The following is a 22,799-nucleotide window of genomic DNA, read 5'->3' as shown; positions in this document are numbered from 1 at the left end:
GCCTCTGAGAGGTCCAGAAAAACACCCACTCCACAGTTCCCTCGATCAATAGTGTCATCAATTTTTTCTATAAGGTCTAAAATTGCCATACAAGTTGTATTCTTTTTTCTGAAACCGTACTGAGAGCTGGTGAGTATATTATGCTTTTCAAGATATTTGCTGAGTCTGTTATAAAACACTCTCTCGAAAATCTTTGAGATAGCAGGCAAGACAGATATTGGACGATAGTTGGTGATACTATTTTTATCACCAGATTTATAAATTGGTGTTACTCTTGCAATTTTGGTCATCTTCGGCACCACGCCAGAGAGAAATGATAGATTTATACAATATGCAAGTGGTTTGGCGACAGCAGGGGCTATTGCTATCAAGATTTTGCTACAGATTCCGTCCATACCAGCTGTACGAGAGTTGTTCAGCTTCTTGATGGTTTCATATACCTCATTTCCATCAGTCGGTTTCATGAAAAAGGAGTTAGGATAGTCCCCTGTGAGATACTGGTTATAAACTAAATGTTCATCTCACTACCATAAGATGTCTTTAGTGTTTTTTTTTTCTTGAAACCCGCTTCACAAGGGCACAAGTCTGTTATGATGACGAACTGCTGTCAGGTCAAGACCCTGAGGATGATTAGCATGCAGATGAGCCTCCCTGAAATGTTTCAAGCAGTTTTGCAAACCAGTTGTTGCATCAGCCGTTTAGGTGGCTGATCTTAGAGGATCTTGCAGGTGTGAGGGCGGTTGGATGTACTGCCAAATTCACGAAAACGACATTGGAGACATCTTAAAGTAGTGAAATAACATTCAGTTCATTGGCAACAGCTCTGGTTGACATTCCAGCAGTCAGCATGCCAATGGCACGCTCCCTCAAAACTTGGGTCATCTGTGTCATTCTGTTGTGTGATCAAACTGCACATTTTAGAGTGGCGTTTTATCATGACCATCCTAAGGCACACCTCTGTACTAATGGTGCAGTTTACCAGCATCTTGATATGCCACACCTGTCAGGGGGATGGATGATCTTAGAAAAGGAGAAGTGCTCACTGTCAAGGATTTGTGACCAAAATTTGAGAGAAATATATCTATTGACTACATGAAAAAGTCTTAGACCTTTAACTTAAAATTGTGAAAAATGGAACCAACAAAAGAGTTGCATTCAATTTTTGTTCAGTGTTTATAAATATACATAAAGAAAAAGAAAAAGCATCTTCATCCCAGCTTTTGTCTGGCACATTACTTAATTTCCTTCCACTACTAACACAATGAGTAGAAAGAGCATGAAGCCACTGGTGTGTTATATACTCATGAGTTTCACTTTTTGTTTGTATTTTGTGTGCATGCACTTGCAATCTGGTCATTAAAGCATTGCTCCTCTAGTGATCACAAACCCCAAAGTGTACCATTAAAGGAAAATATGAAAATAGCATGAGAGATGATTCCAAAACTGAAGTTTCCTGACAGCAAGAACTTTCAGAGAAGGGGTTAGCCAGTGACTGTGAATTATCTATTTGCAGGCCATTTAGGCTATTCCCACATTAAAGAATTAGGTCTTTGCATCTGGAGTGCTGCACATGCTGCATCACAAATATGTCTTCCCATGGTTTAATCTGTAAAAATCAGCTGAATTCCAAAGTCAAAATGGGAATTTGAATTTGCATTGTTTATATACAAATATGGGAGTTGTTCATCCCTCCTCACTCTCCCTCACTGTGCCTCTTGTCCTCTCCCCTTGTTTCTAGTGAAGAATGGTAAAAATGGGAAGCCCAACGTGTTGACCCTGCAGGACGTGGAGCAGGACAGTCTGCAGTTTGACCTGGCAGCAGATGCTCTGGAGGAGCTGTTTGAATGGTACCAAGTGGCCTGGGACATTACTCAGAGAGAGATGAGCAAGCAGTATAACAGGGAACAAGAGGTTAGTATCTCATGTTATACAGTGATACATGTAGAGGGAACATCTGGTATTTATAAACTGTGGTTTTACATGTTGGCAGTCTGTGTCATACTACTTCAGACTAAATCCAAGGACAGTATGAGATTGAAAACAGACTACATACTGTTTAACCACAACGGGGTGTTTTACTGGTGGTCTTGCAGCATCACTGTGCAAACAGGAAGTGGCTGTTTTTCTGTCCAATCTCAGATCAGACAGCAGGAGGAAGTGGAGAAGAAGGCGGAGGTTGCCATGGAGATGTCGGACCTAGTGGTCTACTGTCAGCCACGTAGCAAGGAGAAGGACCGCTTTGGTAAACACATGCACATACTGAACACAAACACCTGTGAACACAAGCAGGATGATGATGCGAGAACAGCTACAGTTAACAAACTTTACCAGAGCTTTGCAGTGGAAATATGCAAACGCAAACAGTCTGAATGTGTTAAGTTTAAGAACAGGCTAGTTTTAACATTACTTTAAATTTCAGATATTATCTACTTAGTGAGACATTCTCTCAGTATGATTAAAGGGAAACTTTGCCAAGTTTCAACTAGCTTTGTATCATAACAGTGTGTATATTAATATCAGGTTTTCTATAGCTATAGTAGTTTTATGCACCCTGTATTTAACGTGTTCACTCTCTGTGTGTAATTATCATGTTTTTCAGACCGCAATAATTGAACTTTGCCACTTGCATTATTTGGGTGTCTATAGTTCATTTTATTAGTACAGTATTCTTTATATAAGATATTTGTAAGAAAATACACCAGGAGTTATTAACGTAATAACACATAAGAGACAAAGAGACACATCTGTATGTCCAAGTGTAGAATCTGTCAAGTCAGAATGGGCTGAATAAATTGTGTAGCTAAAGAGGAGACAGCTTCATTAACCGGCCTGCTAGCTAACTAACCAGCAGGCACAGTAACAGTGATATGTTCAAATAAAACCTCCTGGCAGACTTGATGCTAGATAATCTCGATAGTTTCCGCCATAGAGCTTTCAAAGGGCTTTCCTGTCCTGGAAAGTGACTGAAAAAAGGTTTGTTCTTATTGACAGAAGCAAGCTTCCAGCTTCTAGCTGTATCCCCCAGCTTCTAGTTTTTATGCTAAACAAAGCTAAGCTAACTATCTCCTGGCAGCAATGGCAGAAAGTAACTAAGTACATTTACTCATGATTTGTACTTGAGTACAGTTTTAGGACGCTGTGTAAAACCTAAATAAAAACGACGAGAATCACATTAGCTTTAAATTAAAAGTTGGATGAAGTTAAAAAGATGTGGGTCCCTTCATCGCCTTTTAGAAAAAACTCCACACCAAACCTGACTCTACTCATCTGACATCCCAGAGGAATTGGACTTAAGCGGCATAATTATTTCTTCCTCATTCCAACCTTAATTTTTTTTCTCTTGATTTAATGAATTAATTCTACTCTTACTTATTTACATGATGCTAAGTTATTTATTTTTGGTTTTGTTATCTTTGTATGGGCAGGTAAGTCCATCATGTTCTGTCTACTGGTTTATGTTGTGGAACATTAACTTACAGCCCTGTACCATTTCATAATTTCAAAAATGCCTCGATTCAAATTACATGTGGGGGAAAACACTTCAATAAAAACAGAATGCAGTGATTTGGAAATGCTTTTCGACATTTAATGGAATATAGTACACACACAAGATATTTAACGTTCAAACTGATAAACTTGTTTTTTGCAAATGAACGCTCATTCTGAATTAGATGCCTGCACTTCCCAACTTTTTTGTAACAAATTCAGAATGAGGGTATATTTACAAAAACAAAAGCTTATCAGTGTGAACCTTAAATATTTTGTCTTTGGACTGTATTCAACTGAATATAAAAACAAAAAGATTTGCAAATCATTGCATTCTGTTTTTATTTACGTTTTATTTAGCGTCCCAACTTTTTTGGAATCAGGGTTGTGTTTGTCCTTATCTCGAGTATTTCTATCTTATGCTGTTCTGTTCTCTACTTGTATTTATTTAACAGCTGTAGTTACTCTGCAGATTCAGATAAGTAATAAAAATTTCCTTACAAATTTCTTAAAACTATAATCCATTACACAAAGAAATGCAATTAATGTGTCACGACATACAAGTTGTAATATAGGCTACAGGTAATGGGCCTACAGGTGACCAGTGAGAAGACAGTGCATTTGTGAAGACTTTTTAGCAGAAAAAATCTGAAATGCAAAAACAGGAAAACTGAATGTTTTGAGCCGAGGCACATCACCTAATTCAGTGAAGATCTACCTTTACTGTTCTTCAACCACAACTCAAAGTTCCCCAGTAAACAGGATGTTACCACATGGAGAGATGTAAAGACTAGACAGCTTCCTCTGTTACGCCGATCTAAATTTAGAAATACACAAAATTTTGCATAGCGTACATCCACACCACAACAGTCTATCAAGTTACTGTTGTTTCGGTTGTTACATATCTTGTGGTTATTTGCTCGTTAGTCCACTACCATAACATTAGTATAGTCTAAATCGTTTGGGAGCTCCTGAGGAAATAAGACGAATCATCTATCCTGCCCTGAAGAGGCTGTGCCCTCATAAATCTACTGAGGTTTCTGAAAGATGACACCATTGTCTAATCCTGGCCTACCTTTAAACCACCCTTGAATTCTACTCTTACCCAAACAATGAGCACATACTCAACGACTTGACCTTGTCTTATATCTACATAGTATTGTATCGGGCTATATTACATGATCTGGCTCGCTCAGTTGTCCAGCCATCATCACTGTTTAGTGCTCCACAGAAGCTTGTAGCTGGATTTATGCTTCTGCATTAAATTGTTGCCGTACCTACTGCGTAGGATCTGCGGAGATGTGTACCCTGACTGACATACACCTCCAGGGGCGCTGCCAGGAATTTGGGGCCCCATGAAAAAAAAACATTGGGCCCCCCCTACACAGCTGTCACCACATCTCTAGGACCTAACTGACCCATTAAAAGCTTTACATAACTAACTTTGAAGGCTTGCAACTGTCTTGCTTCTTGTAGTTCAATACTACCAATACCATATTTACTGCTAGTGAGTTGTACATGCAACTGTCTGCATAGAGTATGCTATTCACTATTTGATGCAAGATTAAAAGCCACCATAAAAAATGTGCTAAAGGCCAAAATGGAGAATTCTCTTAACATCAATGAAAGACTTAAAAAAAATAACTTAAATGTATATTAACTTTTCATTCGAAATAAATTAAGATCATCATCTCAAAATAATGAAAACAGCAGAATTTTTTTTTAAGTCTGTATCTATAGATGTTATTTAACAGCCATAATTCAATCTAAATGAAAGCATCTAACCGGATTATTTTAATATTGCCTGTAACTTTAATACAGGCTGAGTTAGGCTACTTACTGTTTCCAACTGTCCAGCATCCAGTACAGACAGTTGGAGGCTGTGCTTGTTTCATTATAATCATTATGTGGAAAAATAAATTTGTTTGAATTTCTGTCATTAAAAAATATTTCGTTTTCTTTTTTGTAATGGTAAAAAAAAGAGCAAGAGAGAGAGAAATTCCCACAGACTCTCTGCAATGATGCTAACTGGCATGTCACTCAACACAATGTTGTATTTATAATTATACCAATATGCACATGTAAACAGTCCGGATTCTAGAATAAATGGTACCGTATGGAAACGACGCGGCCGGTTGGAGCTCAAATTGAATGGGAAACAAAGTGTTCACAGCTGGGCATAACTTAGCTGGGCGATGTCCGTCGATAGTTGCCTCCGTGAGAAGAGAACAGAAGGAAGGGAGGGGGGTATCACTCTTCGAGGGCTGCCGTAGAATGGCAACGAGGATGTCAGCTGACCAACACTCGCTACTTGGTCCCTGGTTGTGGTGATTTGCGATGCTGGCCAGCTAGGAATGAACTAGCAGCCAGTACAGTACAGTCCTCTCTCATCTAGCTAACATTTAGCCGTGTTACTTACTGATCCATTACAAAGAAAGCTAGCAGGACACTGGTGTTGAAGCCTCTTTGGTCACGGAGCTCCCTCCATCTCTTGAACACCTGACTGAGGTTTACTCTTGTTTTTCCTCTTCTTTTATCACACTCCTTTTTGCTCTTCTTTGCCTCCTCAGACAGAGGAGCTCCTTTTCTTTTGCTAGGCCGTTTTTCACTTATCTCCAAACTTTGTCTGTCTGCCATTGTGCTCCTGACTCAACTATCTCATGCCCAACTCCTCAGAAGGACCTGACTGGCTGACCGACCAATTTCGCAATACATGACGCGTTTCTTGCCGTAAAGCAGATTTTTCCCACAAAATTTCGGCACCGGTGGCAGAAGCTTATTGCAAAGCCATTGTAAAGCCTATGTAAACGCTGATGGTCTGATTTTACTGTGGCCACTACCCTGTGCAACCCACATTATTTTCATAATGATATATTTAGGAAGGGATGCTATCTGTTGCCTCTTTAAAAAGGAGTGAAATACAGGCTAACACTAGTCTGTAGCTAGCTTATTTCAATATGGACATTAAACTAACTATAGGCTACCCACCTTTTTTGGAGAAAGACTGGCTCATATATTGACACCCTTTCTTTTGCCTCTCCTCTCTCTCCTTTCGCTCTTTCCTTTTTTGAAAACCGGATTTTCTTTTAGTACTAGGTAGCATGATAGTGACTGTAGAGTTCTAGCACAACTGCTGACTGCTGCTAGGCACCGTCACCGTCAGTGCGCTAAGGCAGGACCAAACCATTTCATGCAGATACAGGGGGGTGGTCAGTCAATATGGATGGTTACTTTTTGGTCAATGGGGATATTTAAATTTTACTGCCAAAAACAAGTAAAAACAAAGAGATCATTAACTTTATTACAATATTTGGGGAAAAAAATTCTTAATGATGATGGTTTAATAATTTTATATAAATTTTTACCTATTTTTGGGGCCCCGGTCACACAGACACACCACAGCATAAAATGTAAATGCTCACAACTGTGTAGGCCACACATGTAGGCTACAATGTAGGCTGTGCATAGAGCTGAAGCACAACTATAAATCCATCTAAAGAATGTAGGCAAGTTTACAGGGTCATCAAGTGGGCATGCTCTCAATAACTGGTGTTTTGTTGAGTTGGTCTCGTGACGCTGAGAAGGTTTAGCGATGTGTCCCAGAACCACTTCTGTATCTATATAGCCCTCTAAATTGGATGGATGAAATCCTACGTATGTGTCAGGAATAGTTTGATCCAATTAAACATATTTCACAGACTGCTTCTGTCCAGGAGTAGACCTGTGCAACTCAATCCAGAATTTGACCCAACTTTCAAACTGTGCAACCAAGACCTAGCAACCCCTTTTTATTCATTGTGGGCTTCCCAGATATGAGGCGATTTTGGGCTAAGAAAGTACGGCAACCATTTCTGGACACATATAATGTCTATACAACAGTAACTTGATGCCTGTAACTGATAACCATAACAGCATATAATATATTCATATTATTTATTATTCACATTTATAACTTGTGTGTGTAGCATCATCAGCTAACAACCAGCTAATGACATGTCCCACTGCCTGGTACATAGTTATCACTGGCAGCAAGCTTGACCCAAAAATCAAACCCAGCAGTTTTCCCTTACCTACCTACCAACAAATGTGAGGTCACACACTAAAGATAAAGAAAGTATAACCACAGGTATATTAAATGTCCACAGTTTCAGTCCTGTTTATTGGTCTGTTGGTATCAACTGATATGGCATGAAACTGTTATCAACTCAACCTGTACTTCTCAAGTGATCGCTCTTTTTTGGCTCCACAGACAGTTACAGCTATAAAGAGATCCGCTCCTTCGTGGAGAACAAGATCCCAGGAAAGAGTCGCACCAAGGACTTCCTGCGCTACAACCGCAAGGCTCTGAGTCGCATCTACCCAAAAGGCCAGCGTGTGGAGTCCTCCAACTACGACCCTTACTCACTGTGGGCCGTTGGCAGTCACATGGTGGCTCTCAACTACCAGACTGCAGGTACAGTAGTTTATCTGGGCTGAGCTTCTGGAAAGGACAACTGTAGAGGAAAATGTAGGGGGTCCATACAACATTTGTGCTCTTGTCTGTCCATCTTTACATGTTGTAGGGGACACACTAGCCCCATGTCTGACCTTTGTGCACTCCGTGACTTGAACAGACTTCTCAGCGCAAACCTTACATTCGTGACCAGAGATGACGCTTCCAGTAGGCTTGGATAGCGGTCGAAGTATACAGCTCACACAGTGAATAAGATAACAGTGGGGCTAGGTTGCAAAAACAGATGTCAAACTCAAGTACAAGCATGTGCATACAAGTGCACAAATGGCAGTAACGTTTGCAAAATGAATGTAATTATAAGTTAAAAGTGAAAGAGATGTACCGTACTGCATTGTGCCAGAAGTTACAGAAAATATAATTATTAAGTCCAGTTAGCAAGTCCAGTAGGATCTCAGCATCCTCCCATTCCACTAACTACTCAGTCGGTGGAACTCCATGGAGATATAAATCCCTGGCCGACTCCTTTCTCAACTAGAACCTCGTTGAGGGGATTGCTCTGCTGGCCTCTCTAAGTATCTCGTTGAGGTTCTTAGCGTCTCTCCACCTTATGCTCCGTCCTGAGCACGCAGCAACATAGAAGATAATGATGGCCACCAGAGGCTGGTAGGACCAGCATCTTAGAAGTTGAGGTCTCTGAGCCACCACAGGAAGTAGAGCCAGCTCTGGCACTTCTTGTAGAGGGCCTTTGTGTTCCCAGTCCACTCCAATCCGCCAACCAGGTGAACTCCAGTCTTCCCCCAGGGTGGATACAGGGATTAAAGGAGGCTTTGGCTGCATTCACAGCAGCAAAAACACCACTGCTCCCAATCATTTGAAAGTGTGTAGTGTGTCTGGGCTGTGGTGGTAGAGCTGCAGGGGATGCCGATAGAATATTAAAGCTATAGTTGGTAATGTTGGAGAGCTAGCAAGATTTGAAAGCGGCACCTCCTCTAAGCTCCACCCCCTCCTCCCCCTCCCGTCAGTGCTCCGTCCAAAGCCACGGCCCCACTTGAACGCGCATCCTGCAGTAGGAGTCAGCAGGGCAGAGGAGAGCCGAGTAAAATAACAAATCCCCCTGAAGCAAACAAATAATTACCTGTCTAACAGAAAGACAGCAACCTCTGCATCACTTTTCAGGCCCTTCAGCTCCCTCAGTTGTCTCCACCGTTCAAAAGCTGCACCGATGTTGATGTCTGGTTTGTCCTCTCGCTTTATCCAAAGCCTTTTTTGTCGCAGCCTTTTCTGCCTCTGACTTTCTTTTCTCAGCCTGTTTAGTGTGGCGAGCCGTTACAAGTAACACTGGAAGTGGTACTTTTGGCTGCATTTTCTCTGCCATTGTTCAGCAAACTCCTGCTAACTCGGTATTTCTGCTGACGAGTGTGCTGAATATACGTGATGAGTGCACGTAGGGAGAAGGGAGGGAGGGACAGAGGGGGGCTCGGGCAGGACGAGACATGAAGGCATCTGATTGGTTCTTTCCATTCGCACCGAATGGCAGGGATTGGTCAGAGTTTTTACAGGCCTGCAGCTGCCACAGAGGTTGGATTTTTTTCGTCCCTTTTTCTGAACACATTATGTATTGACTACTCTCAGGATGGAAGGACCATTTCACCCAGTATAACAAGAAGTGTTTCTGAACAGGATTACCAACTATAGCTTTAATATATTATATTCAAACTATATTCATGTTCATAAAAGTTGCAAAATGGTTTTGTGAGTTTACAATTTTTTGTATCTGTGGAAGGTGTTTTATATTTACAGATGACACATTAACATACGGATTTTTGATCTGTTCACACAAATAATACTGAGACAAATCAATCTCCATAGTAAAGATACTACAGTAACGATAATCAAAAGGAATTCTACACATCTTTTAAGTCAAAATAAACAAACTTAAACAAATGAATCCGCTTTTACGTCTGTAACCTCCTGTCTACGACGGGCTGGGCTCAGATTAATCTGATCCGGTTTGATTCGGCAGTGGGAACCTCTTTTGCGACCGCATGCCTTTGCTGACGTAGTCCCCAGCAGGATTCCTGGAAGACGAGTGCTCTAACCACTACACTAAACAAACTTAAACAAATACATAAACAAATACTCTGTTGCGTAGATAGGGAGATATGCTGTCTCTCCGCCCCCCACTCTCCCACAAATTGGCCATTTAGGTGACATTCCCACACCACCGCACAATCCTGCGGCTAATTGCTGCAGTGCCAGATGTGGTGTGAATGCAGCCTTAGTCCTGCAGACAGACAGTTGTACAGTGATACACCTCACAATGACAGAGTCATCAGTGGGCATCTGCAGGTGGCATGACTGAAGTCAGAGGTGTAAAGAGTAGACAGAAAGGAGGGGAGGACAGTCCCCTGGTGGGCCCTGTGTTGCTCATCACAGTTCCTGATATGCAGATCCTCACTAAGTTAGAGGAATAATATGGTAGAGAAAGGGGTCCCAAGTTTTGTGGAATCTTTTCACAGATCATCTGACTGTGTACTTTATTTTTCCTAGGTGGAGAAAAGACATTAAATCATTTAACCTTTAATCCTAATCCTTTATTTTGTTTATTTATTTGTTTATTTATGTATTCCCTTCTTCTTTATCTCTTCTGGCACTCAAGAAAGTGTGATCTGTACCCATTAGGACATTTGGGAAGGTGGGTGGGAGGGTGATTTCAGGGTGATTGGTTCGTAATGCGTTGTTTGTTTCTATGTTTGTCTATGGGTTGACAAATTCAACACTCCAGAAAAATGTCAGACTGCTGCAACAAGTACCTGCACTGTCTATTACTTGCTTTGAAGTCTGTTAAATAAATATACTTAAAAAAATTAATATCAGTTAACATGTATGCTATATTTGTAATACTTTCATTGCTTTACTTTATACACTAACTAACAGTGGCAGCAGTAGGCCAACGACTCCCGTGGTCTAACACTACCATGTTTGTCAACAGAGACTGGTGGTTTTGAGATAACAGCTTCAGTTTCCTGACAGAAAATGCTGTCTGACAGCAAAGTAATGCTGTGAAAATATTCGAAATATAATGTACACTTAAACTGATACTGATTTTTTTTTTTTCTTTTACGTGGGCCTTTTATTGTAGGTGGTGGGTTATGTGAACTTTCATTAAAATAAGGGAAAGAGTCCTGAGGTGGGAACGGGGGAGAAAGAGAGACAGAGCAGACAGTACTTGCAAGTGTTTTATATGGATTTGTAATGAGGAGTGTATGCACTTTTTACAACAATTTCAATACTGGCTGCCTAAAGGTAAAGTGAAACTGTGTTTTCAGCCTTGTTATATGGCACATATGTAGAGCGGAGCTTTATATAATGTGTATGTGTCCACCCAGATAAATACACCCAACTGAACAGTGCCCTCTTCAGTCTGAATGGACGTACGGGTTATGTGCTGCAGCCGGAGCTAATGCGCGCTGATAACTACGACCCTTACCAGGAGAAGAAGAAGGTCAAGTACGACATTGCAGTTAGGGTATGTCTGTAAATAAACACACATATTTTTTTTAAAATAACTGGCTAACACATACATCATCATCATTATCATCATCATTATGAGGTTGCTTCAGTACAGAGATACTCAGCTTGCTTTGCCCAGGGGCCACTTTTGCAAAATAACAGTAGACCAAGGGCCAGTTAATAAGCAAACATTAATAATTAAGATTTGAATAATTAGCCCAGATCTTTGTCAGGAGGTCCGGGGATCCTTCCCTGGCATTTTTTTTTATGTACATAAACAAGCTCCGTTTTCATGTATTTTAATGCACTCTGGCACCTTATTTACATTTAAAGGGCCAGTGTGTAATATTTGGCATGGTTTATTGTCAAATCTGAATCTGAATCTGAATATTCTACTCATTAATATGCTTATATAAGTGTATAATCGCTATAAAATAAAATTCGTTTGGTTTTCGTAGCCTTATAATTATGCTTTTATATATATATATATAGCAAGGGCGTTGCTTTAGAGAGGTCGCCATCTTGCGCCACCATGTATGTAAGGCAGCCCGAGCGGACAATCCAGCCAGCCAGAGAATGCATTTCGCGTGTATATATAAACCAACGAAGACAGCGGAAGGAAGGAAGGAGGAGGAGGAAACAGCAGAGAGTGTTAGTAGTTCGTCGACAGAGAGTAGTGAAAAGTTTTTTTAGTTATAAAGTTTGCGAATGGACCACACTTACCACGCAACAGGAGAGAATGAACCCGAACCGTCATCTGCGAGGAAAAGAAGACGCAACTTCACTCCTTGTGATGCACTCTCTGCGGCGCTTTTCCTCCTGATGATATATCTCCCCAACGATGGTAGCAGTAGCACCGAATCCCATTCTGTGCATTCAGCCTCTCTTCTCGCCCGCTCAGCATCAAACACATGGAGTTCCTCATCTGTATGCTCCGGCTCAAACAGGTATGGCTCTGGGTCTGTGTCCGCTACAAGAAACTCTTCAAAATCGCGTTCAAAGTCGTCCATTGCAGCTACTATAGTCCGGAGATATTGCTAGGCTAAATAAACAGCTGAGCTCTGTTTACATGCTACGCTGTCAGTCAGTGTGCGGGCTGGAGATTGGTGGAGCAGAGGGGGGAGGGGGTACCTGCTTGGTATTGTAAACGAGAATGTGTGTATGTAGTGTGTGTGTCACGCTAGAAGAGTCAGAGTTTGGGACGGAGTCTTTTACCCCCTGGAGTGTTACCGGATTTTTTGGAGTGCTCAAATAAACGGCCCTTTTTCCTGAACGCTCCTCTGGTCTCCTGCTCGTGAGGGATTCATTACAATATCGTAAGATGGTTTAGATTTCTAAATAAACATTCACCTCGTCGCTAGATAGACCTACTCCTGAAAAACTCGTGTCTGCGCAAGGCTTTTTGTCCCTACGAGGCCACCGTCATTTACCCGACGGGAGGGGTGAGCGAGTGAGCCCTGCAATCTAGAATTTGACCACTGATGTCACTGTTTTCAACGGTTTTCAACCCATTTTACACAGTGGCCCTTTAAGTGCAAAAATTACCAGCGTGAATCAATTTATTTTCAGTGAGAATCAGGGGATGGTTAGATGGCCATCTGGCACAATATGGCAGGCCAGATTTGGCCAGTCTAGGACATAGACTGTATATAAAGATGGACGACAGGACAGCTCACCAAACGTGAAGCCAAAGCATGTTGATTGCTCCCTGTTGGCAGTAAACCTTGCCCCCTCCATGTTAGTGGATGGGACATGGGCCAAACCAAAAAATCAAGCTACACGTCAAATACATGTTTAGAAAGTTCTTATCACGCTGATGTATATTCCAGTGTTAATCTCTCTGATAACTTTGGTTTTAATTAGCTTTTTTTAATGCTTAAAAGGGGGGTTGATGTCAATTGATTGCCAATCGGTATGCTTGTGATGAATGGTGCTGCTCATGATTAATCGATAGTGAATGTGCGGGACCGTGATACTGCAGAGATCACTGCTGCATATAGATGTATAATAATACTTAGCAAGGGGAAGAGTCTAATGGAATTGCTCGCCTGGCACATAAAGATCTGTGACACCATCACAATATAAAGTCAATGAGCTGAGGGGGAACTTGTGGACGGGGTCAGCAGAGGAAACAACATTGCGTATATTCAGCAAAGGGTAAAGTAAACCCGGAAGCTAAAAACTTTTTTTTGGCATATGCCCCAAGCGAGCAACTCCACTAGAATAAACAGGCACCAACTTGACACCTGGTATCTAGGTATTATTATATACCTATGGACAGTGCCCGTATCCAGGATATTTGGCTTCATTTTTGCACAGTAGGAGGAAGTGTCGTCCATCTTTGTATACAGACATTGTTTTGGGATTTATTAAGTTTAGGGCCAAGTGTAATACTTTGACAGCCACACTGTGTCATCATTTGAGAGGTGCATGATCATGGCTGATCTTTACTTTGTTATAAAGTAAGTTATTGCTGTATGAATAGCAGCATATTGATATTTTGCTAGTTCATCTGGAGAGAACCTGATAACAGCAGTTGCGTTTGTCTGCAGGTGATTGCTGCCAGACACCTTCCTAAGCCCGGCCGCAGCATCGCCAGTCCATTTGTGGAGATTGAGCTGTGTGGTCACACAGAGGAGAAGTTCAAGACTATTGTCTACCGTAAGGAGGGGGAGATGGGGAGGGTGACGTGACGGAAAGAGGGGAAAGGAAGAGATGAGACTGAAGTGAGAAATTATTTCTGATCATGTTAACAGTGCTATTGTTCTGTCGCCTGCAGGTGATAATGGTCTGAATCCAGTATGGAAATCCCCAGCAGACGCTGTAATTTTCACAGTGTATGAGCCTGAACTCACCTTCTTGCGTTTTGTGGTCAACGAGGAGGACATGTTCTCAGACCCCAACTTCCTGGCTCAGGCCACATTTCCTGTCAAAGGCATCCGCTCAGGTGGGGACATGCACATACAGCACAGAGGGCCAGAGTTGGTCAATGGCTGCTCACATGAAGCTCATAAGTATTATCAAGCAACACTATTACTTTACCAATTATTTATTTCCAGAACTGGGTTTTCTGTGCACTATACATACTTAATCACTTTTCAGTTCTGCCTTCTCTTTTATCTCTTTTGAGACAGTTCCACATACAGTATGAGTGAGAGAAATCATTTGTCAAATGTTCCTACCCGCATTTGACAAATGGTGTGAATATTTTCACTCAGGAAGTGTGAACAACTGTATATTATGTATACACAGTATCACCTCCACCCATTTTCCAAAGAATACAATAGTGTTTTGAATATGATTTGAATATCTTCCACTGGTTTCACTGCAGTATGAAAATCAACCTGTAGAAACATGCTTGAAATAGTTAATCCATCACAGTGAACATCAGGGCTGCTTTTAAAGCTCTGCTGCAAAATGATGAAGCAAAATACAAAAGTCTCTGTATTATCACTTAACAATAATATAACTTTGATTACAGCAGACAGACAGTGAGTGAATGGACATTAGTGGCTGCCTGCCAGGTATGAAGGCCACAGGTTTACTGTCTGTTTTGTGTCAGTTTAAAGATTTTAAACTCATTTGGGTGCGCTTCAACTGATTTTGGGGCCAGTGGTGTAGGTTCAGAAGTCAGGGGCAGCTGGTCGTTAAAGTTAATTTAGCTCTTAGCACATAGTAATAACTGAAGATGCTGTTGATGAACATACTGTATCAATAGGTCTGTTTGTTTTGGAGAGGAAGAGACTTCTGGAGACAATTCTGCTCCCAGTAAAAACCTCCTGAACAATGAACACTGAAGGAATTCTAACCGGGAGAAGTTTCAGCTGGGCCGGAAACCAATTAAAAGGCCCCTAAACCCATTACATAAAAAGCCAGATATTAGCGGGTGTTAGTGGGTTTTTTGTGCCATGGGAAAGGAGCTTAACAGAAATAAAGCCGCAGAAATACGACGATTGGACCCACCCAACAAACAGAAATAACAAAGGCACAAGTCTAAATCATAGCAGTCACCACCCCACAGCTGCTGTCAAGGCTGGAAGATAAAAGAGAGTGAGCCAAAGTCCCTGCCCCCCCTCTATGGGTTTTCCCCTTTAATCAGGCCAACCAGATCCACCTGAGAGGAAACACAAGATACACAAATCAGTCACAAGGATATGCACATACACATCATATCCAGTAGAGGGAGAGCATGTAACAAGAGGCACTGGCAAAATATACTTAAGGTGCCATGTGTAGTTTGCAGTGTGCCTGATGGGTACTTAAATGCAACAGATGTGCAGAGAGGGAGATGAATAAATGGAGGGTCAGTGGGGGCCCTCAGCTCCATTTTTCTCTGGACCTCCCAGCAGCTTTATCTGGCTCTACAGCAGTAATGTAAATAACATGAGAATTGTATTGAATGGGCGACAACAATTAAAAACACAGGTGTGGTCCTTTATTTTGTAGTTTGATATGATTGGTTGATATGTACTGTTAATAAGAGGCTTAACTGTGTGCGCACAGAGCTGACTCAAAATGTTGTTTCTGCAGGTTACCGCTCTGTACCTCTAAAGAATGGCTACAGTGAAGACTTAGAGTTAGCCTCTCTGCTGGTCTACATCAATGTACAACAAGCAGGGGTGAGCAAACACACACACACACACACACACACACACACACACACACACACACACACACACACACACACACACACACACACACCAGTGATGATTGACATCTTCACTTTGATGTCAGTATGGAGATATTTCAGTAAACGTGATCACATGATTTGTCCTTCAGAGAGCGGAGGAGGAGCTGTACTCATCCTCCAGCCAGCTGAAGAAAAAGCAGGTGGAGCTCAGCGAACCTTTTCTGTACGACACACACACCAACATTCAGCGCGCCGCCGTCCCTCGCCAACATAACCACCTCATGAGAGAGGGCAGCACCAGCGAAAACCACAGGTTAGCCTCAAACTCACAACTGGGCAGTTATTGTAAATGAAATTAAATGTGTAAAGTTCCCAAATATTTCCACTATATTTTCTTTGTGCCGCAGGACAAAAGAAAAGAAGGTAAACAACAGTAAGTTCTACTCATGAAGACTCAGCAGAACTCACCTGTCTACTTCCTTCCTGCCTGAGTGGTGGAGAAATGCGGACTACAAATCTAACATCACCCCATCTGCTTACTCAAGGAATTGTGATCTTTCCAAATGTGACGTGTTACCATTTTTCATTTTCATACCAAAAAAACGTTTTCTATTTATTTAAGATAACTAATCAATATTTGTAATATTTTCTCAAATATGGAAATATAATGCACGTCTCGAGAGGTTATTTCCCTAAAAGCCCTCTGGTAAATGTAGGAAACCATTAAACCATGAAGTAGAACTAGATGAGGCAGGTTGGGGGAAGGTGAATTGTGTAACCCCTTCTGAACAGATAAGATGTGAGGTTGTGACATTTCCTCGGAGGAGTCCCCACACACAGCCATTGTAGTGCTTAATAATTGCATTCAGCCGGTAATCAAACTGCATTGCTTTAGAGGTGGACAACACTGATACTTATATTTATTTTCAATTAAACAAGAATGTAACTGAAAAAAATGTACTGATGCAACCCTTTTGTTTTCACTCCCATTATATCACAGGTGTCAGTTAAAGATTTGAGGCTTTTTTCATGCAGTCAGTAGATGTATATCTCTCAAAGTTTGGTCACAAATTACAGTAACTGAAATAATTGTCAGTTAGCACTTATCCTTTTTCAAGACAATCCATCCACCTGACAGATGCGACACATCAAGATGCTGATTAAACAGTGTCATTGCCACACAGGTGTGCCTTTGGATGGACACAATAAAAAATAATAAACTCTAAAATGTGCAGTTTGATCCCACAACACAATGACACAGATGTTCTCCATAAGTTCTCCAATATTGTTTCAGTGTATTTGGCAGTACATCCAACCACCCTCACAACCGCAGACCATGTGTAACCACACCAGCTCAGGACCACCATATCCTGTGTCTTCACCTGCATTGTGATCTGCATCGGACAGCTGATGCAATACCTGGTTTGCACAACTGGAAAATTTCTGCACAAACTGTCAGAAACTGTCTCAGGGAAGCTCATCTGCATGCTCATCATCCTTACCAGGGTCTTGACCTGACAGCAGTTTGTCAATTAAAGGACTTGTGCAGTTGTAAGGGTGGTTGGATGTGCTGCCAAATTTATTGGAGACAGCTTGTGGTAATGAAATGAACATTCAGTTCATGGGCAGCAGCTCTGATGGACACTCCTGCAGTCAGTAGTCCAATAGCACGCTCCCTCAAAACTTGTGTCATCTGCATCATTGTGTTGTGTGATCAAACTGCACATTTTAGAGTGTTCTTTTATTGTGACCATCCCAAGGCACACTTGTGTATTAATGATGTTGTTTAATCAGCATATGTCACACCTGTCAGGTGGGTGGATAATCTTGGAAAAGGTGAAGTGCCCACTGACCAGGATTTTAACAAATTTGCGACCACAATTTGAGAGATATATATTGAGTGCATAAAAAAAAGTCTGAGATCTTTAACTTAAACCTGTGAAAAATGGAAGCAAATCCAAAAGTGTTGTGTTTAAATTATTGTTCAGTATAGTTTCATTGCAGTACAGCAGACTGTTCTTCTGCCAGAGAGCTTCTGTTGAATTAATCTTTTTTTGTGTGTCTTAATTTCAAATACTGATGAGTGTAAAACGACTGATACGGAGTGTGACACACAGGCTGCCGTGTGAGTCTTACAACATAGAAAAGCTGTTTTCTTTGCACTGTAATGTGTTGTTTCTTTGAAAGTGAAGCCGGAGTAGTGAAAACAGGTGATGAAATGAGAATATTTCATGTATTTAATTTGAAGCCAGGTGATGTTTATAGCTTTCCTATAACTCCTCTGACATCTCCTAATGAATTGAGTCAATAAAGTTTGCTTGGTGAACTATACCTCGTGTCTGTTTAATAATTTAATTTTCCTATTTCGCATAGCTGTGTTGGATAGTATTCACTTTAATATTAAACATGTATTCATGCTGTTAACATTAAATAGTTTAGCAGGCTGTCCAAAAAGCTGGCCATTATACATTTCCCAATGTAAGTCTATGGGAAAAAGTCTTTTTGGGCCCAATGGCATCACATGACGGGCTTGGGAGTTGATATTCCACTGTTTGACCACTATGAAAATTCCCTCAACACCTGGCATGCTTCCTGGGGGCCTGGTGGCCACTTGCAGTATTACAGAGAAAAAAAATCCCCTGCAAAAAGCATTTTCCCCATAGGCCATTATTATAAAGGAGACGTCCGTAAAATGTGACGTTTGTGATGTCATCATATCGTAAAGTTTATGAGCCAAGTGAGAACTCTCAGGTGAAGCCAGTGGGAGAAACACTACTGCACATATTCAATGGGCCACATACCGCAGAAGTAAACCCAGAAGCTAGAAATTTTTTTGCCGAATGCTCCAGGCAAGCAACTTCATTTGAATGAATAGGCGCCACCCTGACATCCAGTATCTGGATATTATTATACACTGCAGAGCCATATTAACCAGTTCTCACACACAAGGCTACCATACAAGGTGCCATCACCTTAACATTAACATTTCAATCTGAGGTGCAGTATCTTGCCCAAGGTTACTTCGACATGCAGACTGGAGGAGCAAGGGATCAAACACCCTATTATTCAATTAGCGGACGATCTTTTCTACCTCCTGAGCCACAGCTAGAGTTAAAGTCTGTTGAGCATACATTGTACAAATCTACTGACTTCTGAGATCAGTTGTATAATGTCGTCTGTGTAAGGAAATTATTTAGGTGAGTTCAGATATCCCAGGATGGACTTGTAGTAATTAAGTTTAAGGTCATACACACTGAAAGATGCAGGTGTTTACCACGCAGAGAAGAACAATAAGGAGCTGGTTTATGGAAAGTGTAGAATCAACACTAGGGACTGCAAAAAGACTAAAAGTCAGTCTCTGCTGTGTTAATTTTGACCATTTTTTAAAACAAATCCTCGTCTGCAAGTCAATCAATCCTATGCACATGCAATTCCAAATTGCTGGAGTACTCATTTGAAACTATATCAGATGTACACACTTAGATGAATATAGATGGATTTCCTGTTGTAGACAGTCTGTATCATCTGGAGGACACCCTATGTCTGTGTAGGTGTTTGTGTGCAACCGGTATTCCCAGGCAGGGAACACCACACAGCTATCACATGATCACAAGAAATTCAAATGTTGCCATTTCACTTGCATCAAATTCATCTCAATTTGTTTCAGTTAGGAATGAGTTTATGCTGAACAGCTATAATGAGGTCATGTGGATGTGTATCTTCAGCTAAATGGGGCAGGGTGTGTAGGTAAATGCTACATCACTTTATCAGTGAAAATGCCTGGGTGTGTGGCCTACGCTGAAACACCTAATGTGTCAGTGTGCGTCACCGTTACAACCCTGTAGTGACATCCCTCCAAACTATTCAGTGTCTGTTTATGTGTGGAATGGGTGCTTGTGTTTATCGTCTGTGCTATTTATTGTAATGTCCTCATTGTGTGTGTGTGTGTGTGTGTGTGTGTGTGTGTGTGTGTTTATTCTTAGTTCTATCAGTCTGTCACAGACCTCATTATCATCCTGTTTTCTGCTCTGCGCCAGACAATACAGCTGCCATCACAAGCTATCTGTGGATACCAAGATATGTAACACGATGCAGTAAGCCTTCGAGTCACACCAACAGACTCTGTGTCTCTCAGTCTGCAACCACACAGTCCAGTTTATATTTTATGCTTCAAGAAAGGCAAAGCAAAGACAAACTGGAGGCTGAACTGGCCACTACAACACTGTTTAGTATTGCAGCAACAATACAAAATTGAAACAAATGTAGGCACATTAATTGTGCACTCCCTACAAATCCGTCATCTGCAGAGGAATTCATTTCATTTTGGGGAGTTAGGTCCAGGTATTCTCTGGTGGTGTGCATGTTAATGCTTTGGTGCAGGGGTCTGGGCATGCGTGCCACCATTGGCCAAGCTGTTCGACCTCTGAACACCCTGCATCCACACATCCTAAAGGTTCATCCCCCCTTCCCATTCTACAGAAACCCTGCACTACTACACTTTACACTGGACATTGTCACCTGCAGTGCATCCATGATTCTCATGCATAGTTAGTCTACACTGCTATTTATTTATATTCATATTCATTTAACCTGTCATTTATTCCATTATGCACTTTAAATACCAGATGCCTCTTAGTCCAGGGCTCCTTACATTCTAAGTGTGCTTTTATTTATTTGTATATGTATATATGTACACATGTATGTGTATAAGCATGTATATGTATATACATGTGATGCGTATATATCTTTTATAACTTGATGTGATGTGTATGTGTATATATATATTTTTTGTAACTTTTTATCTTTATATTTTTAAACTTGCAGTGTGTGATATGTGTATATTATTTGCTGCAGCCTCATTTTCACAACAACGGACACACACTCTCTCTCTCAGGGCCCATCTGAGAGGGTTTTGGGGGCAGTGTATAGTGCCTTTATAGGAGTTTTAAAGGGGTTTATAGTTATCATTGGAAAATGTGTCATTATGAGTGGCCTTCAGGGCCCCTTTTCTCCAATTTTATTTGGGGGCTCCAAATATTTGCCTGGTTTGCTTCCCCTGATGCTGCACCTCTGACCACAGTACGCACAGTATTCCTAACTAGAAGTCCATAGATGATGTCACACACCTTTGAGACACACGGAATGCAACCATTTGTTTGGCCCTTTGACTCTTTGACCAAAAAATCACCTTCCCATATGACTCACAGGTCATCTTCCAGTTAAAGTTAGGTGGGGCCTCTGGCTCACTAGACTTCTTCTTTATCATGACACAATGTGAAATATTTCTACAGTCACTTTGTGTTTTGAGCTAAACATGAACATCAGCATGCTAACATGCTAATAATTACAATGCTGACATACTGATGTTACACAGATATGTTTACCATGTTCTGTACAACTGAGTCTGTATTGTATTTGATTTAATAAAGTATTTGAATTTTAACCCAATGATGGCGTCAGACGAAAATGTAGCAGTTCAACTAAGTCATGAAGAAGTAGCATTTGGACACCATGAATGTCTGCACCAACTGTTGTGCTTGTCTATCCAGTAAATATCCAGAGATATTCTATGATGTTCTGTGAGGAAGCAATATAAATACAACACATCCAGCATGAACACAGTTATATAATGTGATATAGCCTAAATGATGGATGCCATGTTGTCACTTACATGATTCAGTTAAGCTGATTAAGGATTTTCATATCCAACTCATGTAGGGACTTCTGTGGTTGGTGTTTTGATCAGGATTTAAAAGTAAATGGAAGGTAAATAGGTGTAGAAGTTCAAAAGTCCAGCAACCTCATTCCAAAAAAAAAAAATTTTTTTTTTATTGTCAGATAGGAATTTAGTTATTACAGAACTGTCCTAACTTTGGGATTTCCCAAATTAGGAATCCAAGTTAGGATGGTATTGGCCCTATTCTAGATCACTAATAACTTCTAAAAATAGCAGTAGTACTGTTGTAAGGACAGTGAAGATGGGGAGCAACATGTACACTAAAAAATAATGACTGAAAGGCTACTCAAACGGTATGATGACGGCTCATATTTCCTAGACCATGTAATAATGGGTATATGGACACCATAATGATCGATTTAGTATTTGATCAACGTGCTACGCCTGGCTCTGGAGAGACTCCTTGTAGCTGAAACTGAGCACCCATCTTTTCATGTCCATGATAGCAAGCTAGCTAGCCAGTGACAAGTGTGAGAGCCGTTGATATCATGGCATGTCCAGCTTGAATAGCCTACCAGTACGTTCTAATCAAAGATACAGGCAGTCTTGTCTGCACACTAAACATAGATACAGCCATGACAGGACAAGTGCCGACTGAAGAATTTAATTTACAGTTTCTGTCCAGATTTCTGGGGAGGTCTGAGATAAGACAGCCATGAGTTTGGGAATTGCTTCTGTAATAGGAAGACAGGGTTTTTTTCTATCTTTGAAACTTAAGTTAAGATAAGACAAGCAGGATATTTTTTGTAATGAGGTTCCAAAAATTAATGAGTTAAATAAATAAAAACATGTGAAAAACAATGGCAAAGTATATTCTTGACTATTGGCAAGTATACAATAAAAAAGTGTGTTCTCCTTGTGTGAAGGAAAGTTTTTTTTGTTTTTTTTCCCCCAAAATGATGACTGGAAGGTCATTTTATGTCACACTATTTTACAATGGTGAAATGAGAGGTGACTCACACACTGCTGATGTCAATTTG

At 40.9% G+C, this 22,799-nt stretch overlaps 1 protein-coding gene across 1 annotated transcript in view; it reads left to right on the top strand.

Moving 5' to 3' along the window:
• The window catches only part of plcg2 (phospholipase C, gamma 2), a 45,440-nt gene extending 27,027 nt beyond the window's left edge, over positions 1 to 18,413 (top strand). The window contains exons 25-33 of the mRNA XM_050074305.1: positions 1,739 to 1,911; positions 2,140 to 2,242; positions 7,736 to 7,939; positions 11,329 to 11,468; positions 14,005 to 14,113; positions 14,232 to 14,399; positions 15,983 to 16,071; positions 16,232 to 16,395; positions 16,490 to 18,413. Coding sequence (XP_049930262.1) covers positions 1,739 to 1,911; positions 2,140 to 2,242; positions 7,736 to 7,939; positions 11,329 to 11,468; positions 14,005 to 14,113; positions 14,232 to 14,399; positions 15,983 to 16,071; positions 16,232 to 16,395; positions 16,490 to 16,532 — 1,193 coding nt within the window. The 3' untranslated portion in view covers positions 16,533 to 18,413. The remainder of the gene's footprint in view (positions 1 to 1,738; positions 1,912 to 2,139; positions 2,243 to 7,735; positions 7,940 to 11,328; positions 11,469 to 14,004; positions 14,114 to 14,231; positions 14,400 to 15,982; positions 16,072 to 16,231; positions 16,396 to 16,489) is intronic.
• The last annotated feature ends 4,386 nt before the right edge of the window (positions 18,414 to 22,799 follow it).

The sequence above is a fragment of the Epinephelus moara genome, chromosome 20 (assembly GCF_006386435.1).
Source record: "Epinephelus moara isolate mb chromosome 20, YSFRI_EMoa_1.0, whole genome shotgun sequence".
NCBI lineage: Eukaryota > Metazoa > Chordata > Actinopteri > Perciformes > Serranidae > Epinephelus > Epinephelus moara.
The sequence above is the reverse complement of the archived record's forward strand: the minus strand, read 5'-3'. Positions and strand labels throughout refer to the sequence as shown.